At 39.7% G+C, this 23,368-nt stretch overlaps 2 protein-coding genes across 2 annotated transcripts; both read right to left on the reverse strand.

The window, feature by feature from the left end:
• Positions 1–463: 463 nt before the first annotated feature.
• LOC140536277 (coagulation factor VII-like) lies at positions 464–3,404 on the reverse strand. The gene is made up of 8 exons (XM_072657994.1): positions 3,344–3,404; positions 3,009–3,172; positions 2,641–2,665; positions 2,439–2,552; positions 2,067–2,207; positions 1,742–1,866; positions 1,133–1,253; positions 464–1,023 (listed from the first exon to the last, which is right to left on the reverse strand). Exons 1-8 carry the CDS (start codon positions 3,402–3,404, stop codon positions 464–466), a joined length of 1,311 nt encoding a protein of 436 aa, XP_072514095.1.
• A 324-nt stretch (positions 3,405–3,728) lies between these two features.
• On the reverse strand, positions 3,729–9,307 carry f7l (coagulation factor VII, like). Its single transcript, XM_072656795.1, has 8 exons — positions 9,226–9,307; positions 7,782–7,951; positions 7,585–7,609; positions 7,368–7,481; positions 6,119–6,265; positions 5,934–6,025; positions 5,669–5,789; positions 3,729–4,276 (listed from the first exon to the last, which is right to left on the reverse strand). Exons 1-8 carry the CDS (start codon positions 9,305–9,307, stop codon positions 3,729–3,731), a joined length of 1,299 nt encoding a protein of 432 aa, XP_072512896.1.
• Between the last annotated feature and the right edge of the window lie 14,061 nt (positions 9,308–23,368).

A 23,368-nucleotide genomic window follows, 5' to 3' on the forward strand; every position in this document is an offset into this window, starting at 1 on the left:
AGCCTCCCGATACTGGGGGGAAGCGCACATCATAGTTAGTAAATATTGATTTCCTGACTTTGATTTTGGCAATGGGCCAACACAATCCAAACTACCGATTAAAGGGTTCATCAACTGCGGGGATAGGATGTAAAGAAGCCTATGGAACCCTCTGATTAGGTTTCCTGGCTATCTGGGAGACGAAACATGACTGGCAGACCATCAGCCTTCAATCCAGGCCAAAAGAAAAAATACAATATACATTACACACCTATTATTCACATATATTAGAAAGAAACTCTTTAAGTCAGATACACTTGGATGTTTTATTTGAATATTAAACAAAATTACAAAGCTGAGCATTACAGTGGAGATTGTTTAGTACTCACAAATATAAATACAAAAAACTTTAACCAATGCTGTGATACTGATTTTTTTATTTTTTTATTCTTTACTTATGCTCCACAGACTTGGCCTATGATTCCTATGCTGAGTTGACATCAGGGGCTGGCATGTGCTTGTGGACCCACTCTAGGTAATTGGACACACGTGTGTAGATGCCGTAGTGCCCTGGTCGTGCACATCCTTTCCCCCAGCTCACAACACCTAGGAGAAACGTGGTGTTCCTGTAATGGGTTACTAGTGGTCCACCACTGTCCCCCTTACAGGAGTCCTGTTTACCTTCAAAGTAACCAGCACAGAACATGTTAGTGGTCAGCGAGACATTACTTTGCTGGACACAGTCCTGCGTGCGAATACGCGGCACCTCGAGCTTTCGGAGCACCCGTGAGGTAGGCCCACCCTCGCTGCGCCGCCCCCATCCGCTGACCGTGTGTAGATGGATGGCCCAAAGTTCCCGTTCAGCCAGCTTTCTGCGAGGAAGGCACACGGGTGCGACATATTTGCCATAGACAATTGGGCGGCGGAGGCGCAGAAGGGCGATGTCGCTGTCTGAGGTTGCGGAAATGTAGTTTGGGTGCATGATTATCTCGTCCACTTCTATCGTCTGCTCTGAGCCTTCGTTCACGTCAATGTCATGCTCACCTGAGTCACATAAAGAAGGTGATAATAGAGATGGTGGCTACAGAGAGACAACATTCAGCAGTCACTAAAAAACTCTAGAGATAAAGATACTCTCTCTAAAGATAAATACCTGCTACGATCTTTAGAAACTTCACCACAAGCTTCTCCAAACAGTGAGAAGCTGTGATGATCCATGTAGGCTTAATAATCACACCCCCGCAGAAGCCCTTTTCTCCATATTTCAGCAAAACCTGAGGAGCACACACAATTAGAGGCAAAGCACCATAACTGCATGTTTATATGTTTATTACTTTTCAAAAATATTTTATTTTTCTGCATCATGTGAACATGCTGCTCTTCACATTCACATTCTAGACAAGCTGTGTGTGTGCATTTGCACATCTGTGTCAACAATGAGTGCAAAATAAAGTAGCTGAATACATTTATAAGAAGAGGCATCTGCAAACATGGGGCATTGTCGCTGAATGCAATCAAATCTCAAATCTCATAGAAAGTGTTCAGTTACTCCGAATACTCCAGGATTTCCAATAATATGTCCATATAGTGTATCTATCTGTTTACATATCTGTCTGTAAATCCTTCCCTTTGTCTTATCTGACTATCTATGTCTATCTATGTAAACTACAGCTACTGTTTTTTTCCATTTTGAAGAACACAAGGCTTTATCCTGATAGTGATGCTGTTTAATGTAAATCCTACAATGACATCTTAACTTCACCTGCCAGGGACAGTGACCTCTTGGACATTCTGCTCCTCCGACTATCCGAGCCCTTGGGTCCTGCTGCAGATCCTTTGACGTGCTGTTATTCCAAAGAAGTGGCACCTTACCACAGGGAAATGTCTCTGATATGAGAGAGAGGGAGTCAAATGAAGAGAAATGAAGTAAGTAGGCTCATTTAGCACTCATTTATTCTACTCGGCCGCAAGACTCCCTAAAATAACACTAGTTAATTGTTGTCAATTGTTAAAAGTGGAAAATGTTAACAATGCACTTCCTTTATTTATTATACATGCAGATGTGATTTGTACATCATTAGTCTCACCTTGGGTCAGGCAGGCTTGACCATCCGTCCCAAGGAAATATCCGTCTGCACAGGAACAGAAGCGTTGCCCGTTATTCTCCTCACAAAAATGCTCACATCCCCCATTGTTATGGAGACAGGAGTCAGGAATGTCTTTTATTACTGGAGGAAAATTGCAAAGAGAGACCAGTGAGCAACAAAGGACAGCCTTGACTCAAATCCTAGCCTTTTAATCTGCATCAAATGTCACAAAAGAATGTAACATGTGTTAGTGTACATTAAAAACCTGTAAACAGGTTAAATGATAATTAAATAGATGAATAATAACTAGCTTAATAATAGCGTACTACTAACAAAAAGGTGCACATAATTTGAGTATGGGTATGATCTTACCACGCTCACAGTTACGCCCACTGAAGCCTGGTGCACACAAACATGTGTAGGACTCCTTTAGTAGGTAACAGGTGCTGTTGTTTTCACATGGATTTGACTGACAGTGGTCTTTAACTGTTAAAACACCACAAAAAATCCTAAAAATGGAATTCTAATATGTGTGTGATCATTAAAGCGTAAAGTGAGTGACTGAACCTCTTACAATTGTAGATTTTCCAGAATTCATCCTGTTGAGAAAAACATAAATCATTGGACAAAATAAACATTTTGATTTCAGCTGCAATGCTCATGCAGTATAGTCTGATTACAGCGTATTTCTGTATGGGGGGAAAGTTAGGACGATTCTAAGGGCCTGTGACTGACAGGGGCACCAAAAACGTATTAATTGCATATTTCTGGCAGACTTGTTAAGAGTTGTGGGGCCCAGTGTAATATATTTTCATTGAGGGCCCATAATCCCTGGCAGCACCCCTGATCAGTGATATTCCAATTGTCAGTTTGAGCCATGGGGTGTCACACTATTGTAAGCTTCCTTCCTTGTGCAAAATGTATAATTTACATGGTACTGACCGTGGCTTCAGTGTGTTCAAACACCTCTCTGGCCTCCTCATAAGAGCATTTCTCCTCTAAGCATTCCCTTTCGAGGTTACCCATCTTCAGCTCCTCTAACCAGCCAGAGTTTGCTCGCTTGGTCCTGGCAAGGACTCCATTGGCTTCATTCCGCCTTACAAACACTATAGAGTAACCAAGCACATGTGCACATGAGAAGAACCCCAGCATACAGTCATTGAATGCAATACATTCCTTTTAAATCTAGAGACATTATCCTTTAAACTCCCTGTACATGAATCCGCATACATACATACATACATACACACATACATATATAAGTGGTTGTATTTTACCTGAAGCAGTGTGGCAACAGCAAAAACTCAGTATCAGGCACAGCAGTGATAGCAGCTGCATGGTGGATAATGGCTGGTGTCCTAATCGCTCTGCTCCCCACAACTGAAGGGTCCAAAGTCTGGGAACTCGCTGTGCAATCAGGACAGGCTAAAAACGTTCCCCAAACCTCCAATAATGTAACTGTCAAGCTCAAGAGTAGAGTCAATAATACTGCCCATAGCTCAACTAAAAGAACTAAGACCAACCTTAATTATCAAATTAAATCTTTTATTTAATTATTGGCAGAACTTTACAAATGACATAGTACAGTATCTACTATTAATGCATTTCAAATCAAAATGTAACATTCAGAATTTATAGATATAGATATAAAAAAATCTCCATTCATTCTTTAGCCATAGTGTCCATAATCCATTTTATAAAGATGGACACACGAGTGTAGATCCCATACATATCTGCGCGAGCACAGCCTTTCCCCCAGCTTACTATGCCCGTCAGGAACCATGTGTTGTTGTACAGGGTAACGAGTGGTCCGCCACTGTCCCCCTTACATGAATCGCGGCCTCCCTCCTTGAAACCAGCACACAACATGTTGTTTGTTAACGTGAGACCTGATTGGGCTCTGCACTTCTCTAGGGGAACCTTTGGCACTTCCAACCTCTGGAGCATACTGGCCTGAGGTCCAAACTGAGAAAGCAGACCCCATCCACTTACAGTGGACATTCGCACTGCCCCCAGTGTGCGATCAAATGTGCCTTTGGTTGGGGGGAGGCAGACGGGCACAACATAGGGACTCAATGTTATGTTCCTGCGCAGGTGCAGCAGTGCTATGTCGCTGTCAGTGGTTGTGTGGTTGTACATAGGGTGGATAAACACTTTGGACACCCTCCTAGTCTGCTCTGTGCCTTCCTTTTTGAAACGGATGTGCTCACCTGAACAGGAAAGGGGGAAAGGAGAGAGAGAGAGAGAGAGAGAGAGAGAGAGAGAGAGAGAGAGTGAGAGTGAGAGAGAGTGAGAGTGGAATTATGGGAATAAAAAAAGAAAATTAAACATAAACAGTGTTCCCCTTACAACAAATGCAGTTGCTTAGCCAAGACATGTTTTGTGTCCAGTTTTGCACAGAGGCTACAAGGCTGATATAGCTGTCAAGTAATTTATGTTTATCCAAGAGTTACACACTGTTTCTCTGTGTGTGGAACATAAAAATAATAAAGTATAGATTTAAGTTAAAGGCCATTGAATTATTGAATTATTGAAGATTATTTCTTCGTTTTTTTAAATTGTTACATCTACAATTACACCTAGGCGTTCAATTTAGGACACAAATGTCAAAACTGTTAGCCTTCCTAAATGATTCTACCACATTCAAAAGGCTACTTTACTTTATTTTACCAAAACACTGTTGTCTTTGGGTGCATCCTAATTGTGTTAGTGGCTAATCTAATGCACAGGGCCTTTAGTTCCACCAGAGAAGCCCAACCAATGGCAGACCATGTTTAGATGTATCTACCCAGATAACACCAAGATCCTGATTGTAGCCCTTTTGTTGCCACAAACTGAATAATGCCGAGACCTGGTGTAGGAAAACAATTCTAATTACATCCAATACTCAGACTGGCTAAAGAGTTGCTCACTGTGACATTTGGTTGGTTTTGCTACCTCTAGGCTGGAGACCTGCAATACCAAGCATAGTCCAAAGTCCACCAAGGATGGGTTTCAGAAGAAGTCCTAGAAGATTTTCCAAGAATATTAGTGAAATGAACCTCATTGCCCATGAGGAATGGGCTAGGACTATTTAGGAACGCTGTCAGAAGCTGGTGTCTGGCTATGCATCTTGTATGCAGCAGGTCAAAACAGCAAAGAAGTGCTCTACTAAATACTAAGGGTGCTTGTCATGATGCGGTTAAATAGTTCTGAAGCTGTCTTTAAAAGGGGCAGTCTGTGTTGAAGTTGGAGAAACGACTTGTCATATTAGTTGTGTTGAGCTATTTAAACTGCTCTTATTTGATAGGTTTATCACAAACCGCTGGAAGTTTGTAAATTTTGTCAACCTAATTTGCAACCTGATTAGGTTTGAATACTTTTTGGTCTATGACAATGACAGTGTACTTTTCGTGTTAAGTTTGAATCTCATAATATTAGGAACCATATAAGCAAATCTGTTTACTGTGATTACTTAACAACTCACCACAGGTACCATACATGTCTATGAAGATTTGAGCTAAGGGAAATTAGAAAAATGGTGTAAATGCTTTTATTGCGTCACCTTCTAACTGATAGAGTGGATGCTTTTCATGGTGTTTTTGTTCATCACTAATCCTTACCTACTGTCACTTGTAGTTGAGATATTTCTTGTTCCCAAACACAGTGAGCTGCTGTGAGGATCCATTGAGAGTTTAGAATAATTCCCCCACACTTATACACACCATTGTAGTCAAGCATTGCCTGTAGAATTTACATGGATGGACAAAGAATGATGATGGTCAGAATCTGAAAACCTATCCTCAGTATAGAGAAACTTGAAAAAGTTGAATGTGGAAACCTTCTTGAAAATCTATTCAAAATGAATGTCCTCTTGCTCTTATTTACCTGCCAGGGACACTGTCCTTTAGGGCACATGTTTCCTTTTACAATTCTAGGACCCAGGCCTGACACCACTGGTTTGCCACAAGGAAAGCGTTCTGAGAGATCAAGCAAAAAAATGTTGTGTGGTGTTATGTGAAGGCCTACACAATGAGAGACTAAGGATCTAGTGAGACAGTGTAGAGACATACCTTGTGGCACACAACTGTGGTTGTCTACACCCAGGCTGTAGCCAGAAGCACAGTGGCACTGGTGGACCAAACCTTCCACCTCAGTGCAGAAATGCTCGCAACCTCCATTTTTGTACAAGCAGACATAGGCATTCTCTGGAACTGTTTCTGTGGAGTAAGCAAATGTACTGTAAGGGACGTACTGCAAGAGCTTCCTAAGACAAAGAAATTGAAATAGCAGAGTCAGTCATTCATATGCTTACAGGCTATGGTAAGAATATTGAATTGTGAACCCAATATCACTGTGTATTGATACACCCCTAGTATATATTATGGGCATATCTACAGAGTGCCCTGGGCTAGGCCCCTTCACTTGGAGGCCAGGAGCTAGGATTCCTCCCATGGAAACCAGCCCAACCTCCACTTATGTTTTACATTGTTAAAAGTGTTTGTGTATCATAATAATACAAATGTACAAATGTAGAGTTGTCCCAAAACGTTGAGCAGTAATGTAGCTGTCTGTGCTATAGGACATGCAATTGGACCTTAACCTAAATGAGCAGTTGTTCACCTGAAGACAAAATTAAAGCAGTAGGAACTCAAGACAACTGTAGTAAATGAGTAGATTTAGTCAGTCATTGACTGTGAAGGATTTGCATACATGTATCAAATATAATCCTTCTATCAATAATTTTTAACTACTTGTTGTTAAATGTTAAAAAGCTGTAATTTGCCAACTCCCCTGAATGAAAGCTGAGAGTCTACACACTACTACCACTTTATTGCTTTAAAAAATCCATTGAGGTAATGTACAGAGTGAAAATGACAAAAAATGTGTCACTCTCTAGTGGGGTATTTGGGGACTTGACAATGGGCATCATAGAGATGTGGCAATGCATTGTGGAGATCAGACACTGTATTAATTATGATATATAATGCAGCTGCAATGTTTGAAATGCAATGTAGATTTAATACAATCAACAATTTTCAAAATGTTTAGAATTATGAACTCAGTATTATGAATCAAATCATAAACCGTGTACATTACACCCCTAGAATATAGTATGGGCATAGCTACAGGGTGCCTTAGGAGGGCTATGTCCCTTCACTTGGAAGCAATGAGCTAAGTGTCGGTCCTTGTAAGCCAGCCCAGCATCTAAAAACCAGTAACAATAATGAACTAAGATGCGGTGTGCTTCCAAACTTTTAAGCGGCAGTGTTACTGACCAGCTTTCTCAGCAGTCAGAACAGATGCTATCAGTCATGTTACCTTTGTCGCAGTTCCGCCCCTCAAACTTGGCTGGACATATGCAGATATAACTGTTCCCCTCACTGACACAAGTGGACCCATTAGAACATGGCTCTGATTTACAGTGGTCCACCTCTGCAGAGACATCAATGTTGTCAAAGTGCCTGTGTGAATCAAGGCAAGTAAACGGAGGAGATATTTCAAGTCAGTCTTTTTTCAATGACACTTAATACCGTACCTGTGTATACCCTCCAGAACACTTCCTGAAAAAGAAAGAAACGAATGATAAAAGATCAAAGATAGATTTGTTCCTCTGTTATAATCTTGCTAACGTGATCAGTTTACAATAATCAGTCTCACTAAATCTGGAAGGTCTGTAATTGCTGTTGCTATATGGAACATAACGTAGTATTCAGAAACGTTTCATTTGCCCACCAATTGCTCAGGTACAGTGAAGATCTCCCTGGCCTCCTCATAGGAACATTTCTCCTCAAGACATTCCCTCTCCAAATTCCCTAGTTTCAGCTCCTCCAGGAATGAGTTAGCACGTCGGTAGCGATGCAGAAACATCTGGTTAGCCTCAGTCCTGCCAAGGAACACGGGGGCTGCCAGGTGTGGGAACCATGGAGAGGAGAAAGAAAGTTGGGTTCATGTGTTGGGGAAATAATTTTACCGTGTCTCTGTGACTTTTCTGGCAGATGGGCCTTGTTCTAGCAATCTGTAACCTGGTAGTTCCGTTCTTGTGGCTAACTAGTGGTTTGCATCTTGCAGTGTAGTTTTGTATTTCTGTTCGTCATGTCTTCTGAGGATTTTATGTTGACACCCGTTTATGTACGGCGCCATGTTTGTTCAGGTGTTGTTCATTCACGTTCATGTTTTGATTCGGGTCACCTGAGAGCTGGAGTACAAAAGGGGAGCAAACGCGAGGGTCTGGGCCGAGAATTACTCTTGCGATGTCAAGCGTTATGTTGGCCCCCTGTCACGAGACTTCCAAGAGAGTCCAGTGTTCTGTAGTATCCGCTCTAGAGGAGCCGTTCATGTTCAGAGGGAGTTATCTGGTTCACCGGTTGGTCACCAGTGAGATTCGGCGTACCGTTCCCTCATAGTCAAGTAGGTTTATCAGCGCCTGACGAGCACGTTTGGGTTCCTGCTTCTGTCTTCCTCCCTCTGTTAAGTTGGCCCAGCCTCGCTTTGCTCCCTGGCTACCTACCAGCCTCAGGTGGCCTTCAGGTTTAACCCATGTTATTTTGTCACGTTTGTCTTGTTTTTCCTTCTCTGTTATTGCTGCACTCTTGTGTTTTCCCCTGTTTTGTTAATAAATCATGCATCGCACCGTCCCTGCGAGTGTTCACCTGTCATTGTCTAGCCTAGCCAGCATGACAACTATGAGTATTTCAGATAATTGATAGAACCTAGGTTTACATAATAAAAGTCCTGTGTGTGCATCATTGAAAAAATGTCCAGTATAAATTTAGAATAAAACATATAAAGGTGACAAATCAGTATGTATTGTATTTTAAAAGTAGACTTATTAAATTACATACATTAAAATACATTAAGTATGTTTTATCACATTATAGCATTTGTGACATAAGTGTTTGAAATATGTCAGATTTAATAATAATAATAATAATAATTATTATTATTATTATTAGTAGTAGTAGTAGTAGCAGTAGTCTCCCCATTTCTAGCAATAACACCACAGAGAGATTCGTCTGTTTAACCATGACTAACAGACATGAACAAATAGGAATAGAGGAATAGAGTCAAGCAGCTGTGTAAGTAGAGACCAATTGTGTTTTATATGTGTGTGTGCTCTTCAAACTATCACTTATACCCTTTTCTGGATGTGTCCAATGTAACAAACGGTACAGCTTACCCGCTGGATGCCCCAAGCAGACTGGGATACAGAGCAGAGTGATCAAAAGGCAAAGCTTCATTCCGCGTAGCCTCGACTCCATTATGTTGTGCTTTGTAGTCTACAGGTTTTGATCAAAGTTCAGTTCTGTCCTTTTCTGAAACCTATGGGGTGAACACCAGAAAGGGGTTGGCCTGGGGATTGCAGAATACATTTGAACTACGATATTTTTTTTAACCCAATTCAACAGTAGGTGGTGCATTTTTCCTGTGAGCAGCTATACCAGCGTCGCAATGTTACAGTTGAACCACTTTCATTTCTATACGGATAATAAAATACACAGCGATATAGGCTCCCCTGGTCATGAACTGATCTCTGAGAGACATGAAGTTAAAAATGAATCATTCTTTTAAAACATTTTAAGCAAAATTAATGTATTACTCCATTCAGACCATACAAAGGTTTGGGAAATTAAGATCTCAGATAACTTTTACCAGGTCTCAGACCTTAATAAACTTGCAAGCGCTGTGACTACATTTGTGACAGTCATTTTTAGGAAAGGCCAGGTAATTTCAAAAAGCTTGATAAATTTCAAAAGCTTTATAAAAATTCTGACTCCTCAAACCTTATCCCAAAAATCAGCAGCCACGAGTAGCTATCTAGCACTCTAAAAAATAAAAAGTGTTTTCAGGTAGCTGTATCCTCAGTAAGAGTAAAAGTAAGTAAAAAGTAAGTAAAAGTAAGAAATCGCAATTGGGGATCTGGAAGATTAAAACACTTTTAGAGGGACCTGCTTGTAGGATTTCTACAAAGGCAAACAAAACCCTTGTTTGACTGCAAGACCTTCTGGAAGATTTAGCAGACTCTGAGGTGATGGTGCACTGTTTAAATGTGTAAAGACTCTCGCAAATATGACCTTCATGTGAAAACTCATCAGGAAAACCTTTCCTGTGTCCTTACCACAAATTCAGTGTCAGAAGATTCAAAGAAACATCGAAACAAGCCTGATGCATTTTTAAAATGTTCAACTTTGAAGAAGTTTTTGGTTGCAATAAACAAAAAGGTATATCTAGAGAAAAAAAGGTGCACAATTTCATAAAAAGAACACCTCTTCAACTGTTAAGCACAGGGGTGGATCAATGATGCTTCAGGGTTGTGTTGCAGCCAGTTGCATGATCTCAGATAACTTTGAATGAATGAATCCAATACTAGCAAATTCCAGGAACAAACATCCCACCATGATTCAAAAAGAGAATGATTTCTACAGCTAGATAACGACCCTTAACACACTTCAGAAACAGAGACGTAAGCTGGGGGTTTGCCATTGGCCCCACAGTCCTCCAATGTAAGTACACACCACAAAAACAAATCTGTGGACTGACCTTAAAAGAGCAGTGCAGCAAGATGGCCGAAGAGTCTCACAGCAGTAGAATTCATTTGCAAAGAGGAAATGGGGAAAATCTTATATATATATATATTATATATGTGTGTGTGTGTGTGTGTGTGTGTGTGTGTGTGTGTGTGTGTGATCTGTTTTCTGAATACATAATAGAATACTAGTCCTAAGGTAACATAACTTTAACAGAAGAAATCGACAGTCAACACTGTCACAAGTATTTAGTCATAGAAATGCCTTCATTATATTTATTTTGCTTTATTGTATATATATATTTATATTTTTAATCATATTCTATAATACATACAGTAGATTTAATAATATAATAATGTTTTTTTATAATTGTGCCTTAAGTGACTACAATTCAGAGAAAAGTTGAAAAAGAATTATTTAAAAAAGATCAGATGATCTAAGCATCAGTAGTTACACTTATATTCCTTTACAAAAGCAAGTACACAGAAGTATTGTGTATTGTGGTTAGCCATACTTGTTTAGTCTTTTTTTTAATTCTTCTGTCAAGCACTTAAATATTTAACATGTCAACAGAGGCCTGGAGAATCTGGGATGTTGATTGAGCGTTTCACGGTCTGACCTTGAGCTAAATTGGACATCCCATCTTGGCTGTTGAATGTTTTTCACATGTGAATAATCGTTCTCACTGGAGAATGATGGACTTCAGATTGTTTGCAAATGGTCATATAGCCCTTATAAATTGATGGGCAGCAACAATTGCTTCTCTATGATCATTGCATTGTCTTTCCTCCTTGGCACTGTGTTAACACACACCTGAATTCTTCAGACCAGCAAAATGCCAAACCTTCTGCTTTTATAGGAGGTGGTCACACTTGCTGATGATCAAGTAATCAATGGCATTGGATTAGATATTTACCCTCTTAATTCCTATGGAAGCAGTAAAGGTGTACTTAATTTTCCACACACTAATCAGAAGACCTGCTAAGGACCAGATGTTTTTTTGGGATATCCGGATATGTAAAACCATAGAATTCAAAGAGGGTGTACTGTGTTTTCATTACTGTATGCTCTAAAAAAATTATGTTACTCACTGCTTTTTATTTATCCATTTAATCCAGCATCAATTTAAATGTGTACTCTACAAGCAGTGTCAGACATAGAATGAAATGTAGGCTAAAGGGAGGGGCCTGGCAAATACATCTCGGAAACACCAAGGCTACTGTTACAATATAAAAGGGTTAAAAACCCATTCATTTCCCCTTCTCACCTCCACAGTTCGTGTTGGCCAGGATTCCCCCCTTCACGTCATTGTGAAAGACATAGGCCAAATAGAAAGAACTGCTCAGAGCACCTGCAGTGCACAAAATAACAAATGGTTATAAGTGTGTCTTGTGTTGTATAAAATGGAAAGAATCGCTTCATTTCAGCAGAAATAGATCGATGCTAAAAAAACAATACCAAAAATATGGAATTTTTCCACTTGTTGCAAAATGACGTGTTGAGGTTTTATTTTTTAACTGTGAGCTGTGTTATTTTAGTGTCTGTAAACCCAAAACCACAAAACAAGAGTGTGAGTCTTCCCAAGAACTCATACACACAGTCACGTGAGCAGAACATTCAGCAAATCAAAGACTAGAAAGAGATTTCCCAGTGTTGTTTTTGTACACTGGCAGTTTATTAGGTACCTTATTGATTACTATAGAAGAGAACCTAATAGGTATACAGTTACTGACTGTAGCTCAACTGTTGCTGCCCAGTTCATCAGCCCACCTCTGCCTTGTCTATCCGTGTAAAGGGGCCACCATAGGACCACCAGTGTCCAGAAACTGTTTGGGCGGTGGATTATCAGAACAGTCACACTGACATAGCAGTGGCATGTTAGTGTGTGTTGCTTGGGAACAGGTTTCTTATACAAACTGCAAATAAAGAAGCCCATAGAACGACTATTGTGTACTGACTGCTGTTAAAGCAGCTTTATGCAATATTTTGAATTTCTAGCTCTTGAGCGTCCCCTACTGTAAGGAAGTGCAATTTGTGCTCTTTAAGACTTTACACATGCATCCCTGGACAGTCTGGGAGATACAGAACCATCACTGAAAGAGAAAGAAGTTTGTGGACTAATGTGGTAGAGTGATACTACAGGACTTTACACAAATATGACTCTGACATGTTACATTACACAACATTACACAGTTGTCACGCACATTGTCCTGCCCACTTCACCAGATTTTTCATAGAGTAGTTAGCGGAGCCCGGAGTGGCAATGATAGATATGCCATTCTCCCTATATCAAGTCAGTGGAGCATCAACATGATGTAAAGTTGTTATTTTAATGTAAAAAAATGCTACATAATGTTGCTTTAAACTGGTAATTCAACTGGTAAAAAGGCCAGGTTTAGAAATTGACTGCAGTTTTTTATGGTGTATACAGAGAATTAAGGGACAATGTGACGCCTTTTATATAGCAGGCAATTCCAAGTGCTTCTATGGCCTTCTGGTGAACCTTTAGACTCTCGTCTGAAGAACCTGGAAACCTGCAGCACAATATATTATATTTGCACATTGGACTTTTTAGACACAGAGAGAACATTTCAAAACTGTTTAAAAATAAGTCAAACCTTCAAACCTTCAAGTATTTCACATTATTTTTTCAAACTGGGTCAAGAACAATCCCACATAATATATCTCTTTAAAAGGGTAGGTGTTATTAAACATTGCAAATATTAAATATGTCCTAACTGACTACAATTCATGGCCATCCCATGCCAACATAATTAGTTATCTTAATGAGTAAACAATGCCATGTCTCCTTTACGAGCAGGTCAGCAATAGGTGCAGTGAAAGCTACCAAAATGTACACCATTCTGGTCAGACAAGGTTCTGGTCCAGTAAGTGAAATTAAACATGGGGTGCTGCAATTACACTTACCATCCATAAAGGGAGCCTTAGTGTAAAAATTACTTGCATGAGTGCAACCTCATACTTGATCGATAATGTCATTAACAGCCTAATCACATAAGTATTTTCCAGAGCTTCTTACACTGAACTACACATAGTGTATTTATGCTAATGTTAGTACTGCTACAGTCATGCCCGAAAGTATTCATACCCCTGGCAAAGTTTGACTTAAATTTACTTTTATTTAACCAGAAGTTATATTTTTGCCTTGAAACGACACAGGCATCTCCCAGGAGATAACACGATGATGTACAAGAGGCATCATTGTGGGAAAAAGTATTTCTCAGCTTTTATACACATTTGAACAAAAAGTGGCATGTCCAAAATTATTCATACCCTTTGAAAACTGTCACAGTATATGGGAAAATCCAAAGTTCTATACCATTCCAAATAGTCAAAGCTGTTTTAAAGCATCCTAATTACCCTGATTCATTGGGAACAGCTGTTTTAATCAACTCAACAGGAGAAAAACAGCAGCTCTCTGCAGTTGGTTTGTGGACAGTCATGGCTAAGACAAAGGAGCTCACTAAGGACCTGCGGCTGTGCATTGTGGCCGCTCACAAGTCAGGAAAGGGCTATAAAGCCATATCAAAATGTTTTCAAGTTCCAGTGGCTACAGTGCAAAGTATTATTAAAAAACACAAGAAGTTCCGCACTGTGGAAAATCTCAGAAGATGTGGTCGGAAACCAAAAGTGACACCTGTGCTGGCTAGGAGAATAGTGAGAGAGGTGAAGAAAAATCCAAGGATCACCACCAAGGCCATCCTGGTGAATCTGGACTCTGCTGGTGGCGACATCTCAAGGCAGACAGTTCAACGGACACTGCACACTGCTGGGTTCCACGGACGCAGGCCAAGGAGGACACCACTTCTCCAGAAAAGGCACACAAAAGCCCGCTTGACCTTTGCAAATGCTCATCTGGACAAAGAAGAAGACTTCTGGTGTTCTGTTTTATGGTCAGATGAAACAAAAATTGAATTGTTTGGCCACAATGATGTGTGCACCATTTGGCGTAAAAAAGGAGAAGCCTTCAACCCTAAGAACACCATCCCCACTGTCAAACATGGTGGTGGGAACCTAATGTTTTGGGGGTGTTTTTCAGCCAATGGACCAGGGAACTTGATCTCAGTAAATGGCACCATGAAAAAAGAGCAATACATCAAGATTCTCAACAACAACATCAGGCAGTCTGCAGAGAAACTTGGCCTTGGGAACCGGTGGACATTTCAGCACGCCAACGACCCAAAACACACAGCCAAAGTGGTGAAGAAATGGTTAGCAGACAAAAACATTAATGTTTTGCAGTGGCCCAGCCAGAGTCCTGACTTGAATCCAATTGAGAATCTGTGGAGGGAGCTAAAGATCAGGGTGATGGCAAGGAGACCCTCGAACCTCAAAGAGTTGGAGCTCATCACTAAAGATGAATGGGCAAAAATACCAGTGGAGACATGCAAAAAGCTGGTCAGCAATTACAGGAAGCGTTTGATTGCTGTAATAGCCAATGAAGGCTTTTCTATTAATTATTGAGAAGGGTATGAATAATTTTGGACATGCCACTTTTTGTTCAAATGTGTATAAAAGCTAAGAAATATTTTTTCCCACAATGATGCCTCTTGTACATCATCGTGTTATCTCCTGGGAGATGTCATTTCCAGGCAAAAATATAATTTCTGGTTAAATAAAAGTAAATTTAAGTCAAACTTTGACAGGGGTATGAATACTTTCGGGCATGACTGTATATCTGAATATGCTTATTTAGTGGCTATTTTCTAGCTATGATACAATCTTTACTCTCAAAAGGCTCTAAATGGCACTATGTAAAAAAGGATGTTTGTTAGTTTATTATGACAAATTCAGTGAAGATCAAGATCAGGTTTCATATATGATCATTTATGTTCATTTATGTACAAAATGTAATTGAATCATTTTTAATTAGATTCTGTGGGCATTAGGAGTATATGGAAGTCTATGTGCTCATATTTACATACCACTGATCTAGAAGGTTTTTGTCTTGTTCTGAACGTGGGAGTTTTTCAGACGTACCTCTCTGCCTGGTGTATGTACTGCTTGCAAGTGTCCCAGGCATCAAGAACAGGAGATCTGAGGGCCCACTCAGCCTGCTGCTTCAGGCACGCTCCATTTAGGGTGGCGTGAAGTGCACTAGCATACACTGCCGTGAACGTATCCAGCTTTGGGTAAGGATGGGTGAGCTTCACAAACTGCACTGCAGCAAACACCTGAGCAAATTCAAAACAGGATGAAGATCAGAGGAGATTAATTACTGATGAAAGAGACCTCAAGGTAGATTACAAGACACAGTGATGTCAGGCATTAACAAATGGCTAACAACCTTGCGGCAGACCAGGGTTCAATTTCCCGGTAGTACCATTTTCATCTCTAACAGCAGACCTACAGAAGGCTCTTAAATTCAGTGATGCATCAATGTGTGTCGCGTGTAATATTACAGTTATTTATGGTAAATTGTCCTTTGATGGTGTCTTTGTAATAGGCCACCTGCATGATGAAATGGTTCTGTTGATTTGAAAGGTCAAGCACGCACTAAACACTTTGTCCGTGTTTCTTCCAATTTTATTTAATCGTTTCCATGCATGATGTGTCACAGCTGACAAAGAATGGACTTTACAAAATCCAGGAAAGGACCTGGAGCATTAAGCTCTCATCACAAGCTTGTATGCTTCAAAACAACCATCATGAGAAGTCACCAGCATTAACACTCAAAGACTACCGTCCGATAGCACTAAACTGATATAGCGACATATAGAGACAGACAGATAGATAGATAGGTAGATAGATAGATAGATAGATAGATATCTGTCTATCTATGTGTCTATATATCTGTATATTATTAAACGGTGGAGGCAGGAGGATGGAGGATTATATAGGTAGTAACACTGGCTTTAAAAGGATACATATAGATAGATTGATAGATAGATATATAGATAGATAAAAGGAAGAGGGTGTGGATGGTTGGATGGAGGTTTAGGTATCTATCTATAAATCTGTGGTTAATGTAAGTATCTGTCTATCTATATATCTGCATGTTAGTCGAGGATGGATGGAAGGAAGGATGATGGAGGATTAACATTGAAGTTAAAAGGATACATATTGACAGACAGACAGACAGACAGACAGACAGACAGATAGATAGATAGATAGATAGATAGATAGATAGATAGATAGAGCAGGGGGGCTTGCATGGACGTAGGTTTACATATTTATCTATAAATCTATTGGGAATGAAAGTATCTGTCTATTTACGTATTTATCTATCTGTCTATTAGTCTATGGTGGATGGAAGGAAGGAGGATGGAGGAGTAAATAGGTAGTATCATTGAATTTAAAAGGATACATATAGATAGATAGATAGATAGATAGATAGATAGATAGATAGATAGATAAAAGGAAGTAATTTTACTATGGTGAATGGAAGTATCTGTCTATCTATGTGTCTTTTTATCTATAAATTAGTTTACCGTGGATGGAAGCAAGGAGGATGGAGTAATATATATGTAGTAACATTTGCTTTAGAAGGTTTCATCTAGAGACAGATAGATCGACAGACACATAGATAGATAGACATCTACATAGATAGATAGATAGATAGATAGATAGATAGATAGATAGATAGATAGATAGATAAAAGGAAGACATTTTGGATGGATGGAGGATTAGGTGTCTATCTATCAAACTATGGTGAATGGAAGTATCTGTCTATCTATGTGTCTTTCATCTATATATTAGTCTATGGTGGATAGAAGGAAGGAGGATGGAGATTAGAAGTATCATTGAATTTAAAAGGATTCATATAGAGACACATAGATAGATAGACAGCTACATAGAAGGATAGATAGATAGATAGATAGATAGATAGATAGATAGATAGATAGATAGATTGATTGATAGATTGATAAATAGGTCAAAGGAAGGAGGTTTGGATGGATGGAGGGAAGTTTAGGTGTCTATCAATTTATGGTGAATGGAAGTATCTGTCTATCTATATGTCTATATATCTGTATATTATTCTACGGGGGATGGAAGGAAGAGGGATGGAGGATTATATAGGTAGTCACTTTGGCTTTAAAAGGTTACATATAGATAGATAGATACATAGACAGTAAGATAAACAGAAGAGGGTTTGTATGGTTGGATGGAGGTTTAGGCATCTTTATATCAATCTGTGGTAAATGTAAGTATCTGTCTATCTATATGTCTATATATTTGTATATTAGTCTACGGCGGATGGAAGGAAGCAGGATGGAGGATTATATAGAAAGTCACTTTGGCTTTAAAAGGTTACATATATCCTGAACATAAACTGATATATTTAAGAAACATATAAATGTAGAAAAAGGGAGAATTTGGTTGCCTTTCATTTGAAGAGACAAAACATGCACATAGTTTTTGCTTTGAATGTCAAAAGAAAGTAAAAGTCTCCGTATTCGAGGGTTTTTAACTGGAGACTGAAATGACCTCCAATTAAGTCTATTTCTGTTTATTTCTGTGTTCAACAGATTTACAGTCTACATGCACATTCAACAGTGCTGTTTTTCCCTTAATCTAATAGTGTCAAACATGCTGTTTTAAATAGGAACAGAACAAAGCAATTACACACTCAGATCACAGACATTTCATTAAAAGAAGAAACACAGGCCGACATCACTGGATGCTCCTCTGGGTTCAGTTTGGACAAAGCTTATGAACACAAGTGAATCAGGCAGTGGTGGTGTAGTATTGTATTTGTAGAACAGGTGGCGCAGTAGAGCTTCAAATGAACCACTTCTGCTTCAACTGGTTAAAAAGCCTCGTTCTGCTCATCCCTGATACAAAGATATGACTGGGAGAAACAAGCAGCAGGAGAGCAGCGCTGGACCTGTCAGCCGGAAGTGACGTGTCTGTCCAGTAGAGACAGATTTCTTCTACAGTGTTAAAGTTTTCATTTCACTTCATTTATTTTAATATTTATTACTTGTAGATGAAACTGAAGAGCACATTGAACACCTACTTTTTGCCTGAAAGGAGAATAAAAATATTCTGGAAATATCCTGATTTCTCCTCATTTCTGCATGAAAGGGTTCCTTGATTACCGACTCATATTTATTATAAATAAAGGATCTGCCCTGTTTTTACATCTTTATAAAGCCTCAGTTTGGCAAAGCTTTATTTTATTAGAGAGTTATTATAATAATTTAATTATCTGACAGGAACAAACACTATATGTCCAAATGTTTGTGGACACTCCTTCTAATGAAACACATTCAGCTGTATTTAAGTTGCACCCATTGCTGACACAGATATGCAAATGCACACACACAGCCAGTCTAGTCCATAGACTAGTTCTGCCAATAGAATAGGACTCTCAGGAGCAGATAATCATGAACCTATTGGCTCCATGCCTAATGCCAAGCCGGGGTTAGAGGGGTATAAAGCCCCCCAGCATTGCAGTGGAGCAGTGGATCTGTGCTCTCTCGGATGAAGGTGCTCATGGTGCTCATAACATATAGGTTGATCTGGGGAAAGTTTTGAACTTGGGGTTGGGGATGAGAAGTACAATACTGAGTCGCTGCGGTTTTCTCTCTGATGATATTAGTAGTAATAAGTTCCACTTTATGCCAAAAAGATTTACGACCGTGGGAATGTGATGTCCCTTGGGGGTGTGGCGACATCATGGAGTAGGTAGGTGTGTGCAAAATGGTAGAACCGTGGGAAATGTTTCTAATTCTTTGTCCACTGTACAACTGTTCTTCCCAATTTGTTCCTACCACAGGATTATGTAGGAGTGTTTGAAATTTAAGATAATTCTTTATTAATCCCACATCAACAAATCTAATATTTTAAGGAATATATAGACTACATAAAATATATATATATACCATCGTCTGAGACTAGACTCTGAAGGAGTTCCCCAAGCAACATACAGCGGATTCCTGTCCTACTTCAGCTTTTTGTTTTCTCATGTTAGGTATTTCCTACACGACAGCTGTACTGAAGACCCACAGTGTAGTCAGAAACAAGACCCTAACTTTTTATGCTTTGACGTTTACAAGAAACATAATATGGATAAACATTCCCAGTGTGTGTGTGTGTGTGTGTGTGCATGCAGGCACCGAAGACCCTTAGTCAGAGAGATAAGTCGTAAATTAGTTTGGTTGGACGTTTGGGTTTGTGTATGTGTATCTGAAAACAACCAAGGCAGGTGCAATCGCTGTGTCCAAAACCCTGTATGTCACCAAAGGCGCAAACACGTCCACATTAGACACCACTTGAATGTAAAGAGCTGAGTGCTGAGCATGGTGGTTATGAGAAGACCTGCAACTGAGCTCAAGCTAGAGAAAGTTAAGAGCTTTGTGTTTGGGAGGGAAACGGGTCAGTGTTATTCTGTGGAATGCTGTGTACAATGTGAGAGCAAGTGGGGTGTTGGCAGTTTATTCAGGTGGGCTCTCAGTGTTACTTACTGTGGGGGTCTTATTTTGGAAAACAGGAGAGCGTGGTGTTACTCTTTGGGATCGATACTTTAAAGTGTTTTAGAGTAGAATATCCAACAATGAGAACACCGCCCTGAGGAGTCGTCCTCGGTGCCGGAGCAGGTGACGGTGAAGTCGAAGAGCTGAGGACCTTGAAGTGGTTAGCAGTGTTGGAGGCGTCACAGGCTGCTTCCAGCCACGTCCTCCGTCAAGAGAGTTTGGACTGCCTCTACAACGGTAACTGGATCTGCCGGTCAAGCTGGACGTCCTCTTCCTCTGCAGTTGCTGAAACACAGAAACGACGGACAGTGTACAGTGTTCAAGTTTTCACTTCTCTTCATTTATTTTAGCTTAACGCTGAAGTGCATGCTGACCTCCTGAGTGGAGACACGCAGCAGATCAACAGGAACCTATTGGCATCAAGCCTAATGCCAAGCGTGGGCTAGAGGGGTTTAAAGAGAAGTACAATACTAAGTAGCCGCAGTTTTCTCTCTGATTACACTGAAACTTGCTTTATTGAGGGACTGAGACAGCGGGATTACACCAGTACACCAGTGATAGCTACCACTCAGTGAACGAATCTGCATATTTCCTCCCACACAGAGATCGGATTATAGTCTGACTAACCGGAGACGCTTTTGATTACCAAGTGTAAAGACATGAGACTAAAATCTTATCAGGATACAGCCCAGATATAAGTCCCATGAAGTGACCAGGAGTAAAAGGGAACTACAGCTCTGGTCAGAATTAGATCCTGGTTGAAGGGGAAATGCTGGGAACATCCCTGCATTCAATAAATGAAGACATAAAAGGGTATAAATTCAGTATATTCATGTTTTACATACATGTGAAGATGTACACATCTCTTAAACATTTGTAATGAAATAAAAAAGATGCATTATAATGCAAAATAAACACAAATACGGAATAAAAACACTATGAATAGTAACAGTAAAAAATCTTTTAGAATAACTGCAAACACAAATACAGTAAAAACATGTATTTTATTAAATGCAGAATAAACACAAATACAGTAAAAAGAAAAAAAATGAAAGTTGTGTGTGTGTTACACATCAAACTGCAAATTAAAGTGTTCTACACATATAGCAGAGGTTCTAGGATGTCTCCTGGGCAGTCTCTGCATTGTTCATCTTTGAATACAGAACAAAGGATAAACACATTACAAATGCATATATACATAAAGGACAGACCCATAAAAGCTTTGTCCCAAATTTGTCCTTCTTGGTTAGCAATGGCTGAAGTTACTGCCCTTTCCTAAATACACCCATCATTCAACCCAACACAATTACCAAAGTCTCCACTCCATGTTTAAAAATGTTCCAACTCCAGCTAAACATGACGCTCATTTTTAAGGAGGCAACCAATAAAATGAGAGTAAGGGTGAGACAGATTTACTCATGTTTATGTCTAAATCATTTGAAGCAAACATGACCCGACCTACCTCTGCACCGTCTTCCCCTCCAATTACCTGCCGACTGTGTTCCATCTCTCCCGCTCAAATTAGACGAGGTCCTGATACTTTTCTTCAGTCACTGTTCAGAATCACATCCTGGCTTTGTGTTGGAAAAATTACACATTTTAAGGAACAAATGACTTCATTTGTTTATTGTAATAATAAAGGAATATGATATTTGGTAGATATATTTTAAAAAGTAATAAATATTTTTATTATCAGTGTGATATTTAATATACATTTTGTCTAAATGTGTAAATAAATGCCAAGGATAGTCAAGGATAGTCCTTCATGTAGGGGTCAGTAATATTGGCCTGTGGACATCTAAAGTGACTAAGGATAATATTAAAGAGGAGATTACTCTGGCCCAGGCGATGTCGTAATATGCTCTGCTGCCATCCTAATGAGGCGCGGCCCTCAGGCTTACAGCAGACTCACAGCGCTAAACTGCCGGATGTCCAAGTGGTGTTCAGAATATCATGTGGGCTTCATAGACAACTGGATAAAGTATGAGGACAAGCCTGGTTTTATAGGCAGGGATGGTGGAGTCCACCCCACGCGGGAGGGTGCTGCCTTACTTTCATGCAGCAGAGCCCACAGTCGTTTAGTTAGTCTGCAGAGTAGAGTATTCATCACTCAGGTTCAACCGTATTGAGACTGTGTCTGTGCCCCAAATTAAATCTATATTAATTAATACATTTTATTTTAATAAGAATATATAATAATTATATGAATTCATTGCATATATTTATTAATCACTAGATTTGTTTCCAGTCTAGGTGGAGGTGGGCAACAGTTAAAAGCAGGGAGTGGGAACGGTAAATGTATGCTGTAAATTGCTCCTCTGCAGTAAAAAATGGACACAACTGCATTGCCACCAGCAGTAATTCAGGCATTTGCAAAAATGCCCAGAGTTCAGTTTACATGATGCAGCAAAATAGTTCCTCTTCACTTCATTGTAGAGTCCCCCTGTCCTGCACGTTTTATAGGCAGGGGTGTTCAGTCTTATCTGCAAAGTGCCGTGTAGCTGCAGCTTTTCCATCCTAAACAAGCTGCAGGACACCTGATTCCACTTGTTTAATCAATTGGTGAGTCTTCAAACTTGGCTGGTATGAAAAGCTGTAGCCACACCGGCCCTTTGTGAGTAAGATTGAACACCCCCACCACTGAGGGAGGGTTTGTAACTCATGATCAATAAGATAAAGGCGTGTATTTGAAAAGCTTCTCAATGTAGGAATGCAGATATGGGATCAGAGTCCTCTGTTATTTACAAAGACAAGAACTGCTCCTAAATTAGTGCATTACCTAGCAGCTGATTGTCTGCTTATATAAAGAGTCTTTTAACTCTTTCAAATAATCTTATTGTCTTAGTTTCTGCTGTTCCCACATTTACCACACCTTTATGTTAAAAAAGTGACACATTCCAGCAGATTTTAAAAGTACTGAGAAAAGAAGTTATTCAGTGAATCAAGAAGTGTGTCCACTATTCTTAAAAGCTCATGTATAGACCTTGATGGTCAGGCAGAGTTTTAAACTGCTTTAAGAGAAAATGCAGGAGCAGTGCTTGAGCAGTTCTCTACCAGCTACATGATCTATATAGAAACAGAACTCCAGCAGAATCCACTCTGTGCATGAACCTGATGAGACTCCACTGAATTCTGCGTGCAAGGCACCTTTTACCACCCTGTATCCTGTCATTATGTTAAATGCATTTTTTAATAATGCAACATTTAACATTATTGATAATGTAATAGCAGTGATGTGTGAAGATTAAGACACACCTAGGGCTGGGCCTTAATGTCCAAATATTATATTAAAGCACCATAAACTCAATTTTTCCTCTTTTCTCTTCAATCCTACTTAGTGTTTGTGGAGTTGTGT

This window comes from Salminus brasiliensis, chromosome 15, assembly GCF_030463535.1.
Source record: "Salminus brasiliensis chromosome 15, fSalBra1.hap2, whole genome shotgun sequence".
Lineage (NCBI taxonomy): Eukaryota > Metazoa > Chordata > Actinopteri > Characiformes > Bryconidae > Salminus > Salminus brasiliensis.

What these genes read in the sequence shown, in the direction of transcription:
- f7l (XM_072656795.1), bottom strand. Translation starts at nt 9,307, where the DNA reads ATGGAGTCGAGGCTACGCGGAATGAAGCTTTGCCTTTTGATCACTCTG. An exon ending in GTTCTGGAGGGTATACACAG is followed by an intron (nt 7,482 to 7,584) that starts GTACGGTATTAA and finishes ATGTCTCTGCAG; the next exon opens with AGGTGGACCACTGTAAATCA. An exon ending in AAGGACAGTGTCCCTGGCAG is followed by an intron (nt 5,790 to 5,933) that starts GTAAATAAGAGC and finishes TAAATTCTACAG; the next exon opens with GCAATGCTTGACTACAATGG.
- LOC140536277 (XM_072657994.1), bottom strand. Translation starts at nt 3,404, where the DNA reads ATGCAGCTGCTATCACTGCTGTGCCTGATACTGAGTTTTTGCTGTTGC. An exon ending in CTGTTGCCACACTGCTTCAG is followed by an intron (nt 3,173 to 3,343) that starts GTAAAATACAAC and finishes GTTACTCTATAG; the next exon opens with TGTTTGTAAGGCGGAATGAA. An exon ending in TGGGCGTAACTGTGAGCGTG is followed by an intron (nt 2,208 to 2,438) that starts GTAAGATCATAC and finishes ATTTTCCTCCAG; the next exon opens with TAATAAAAGACATTCCTGAC.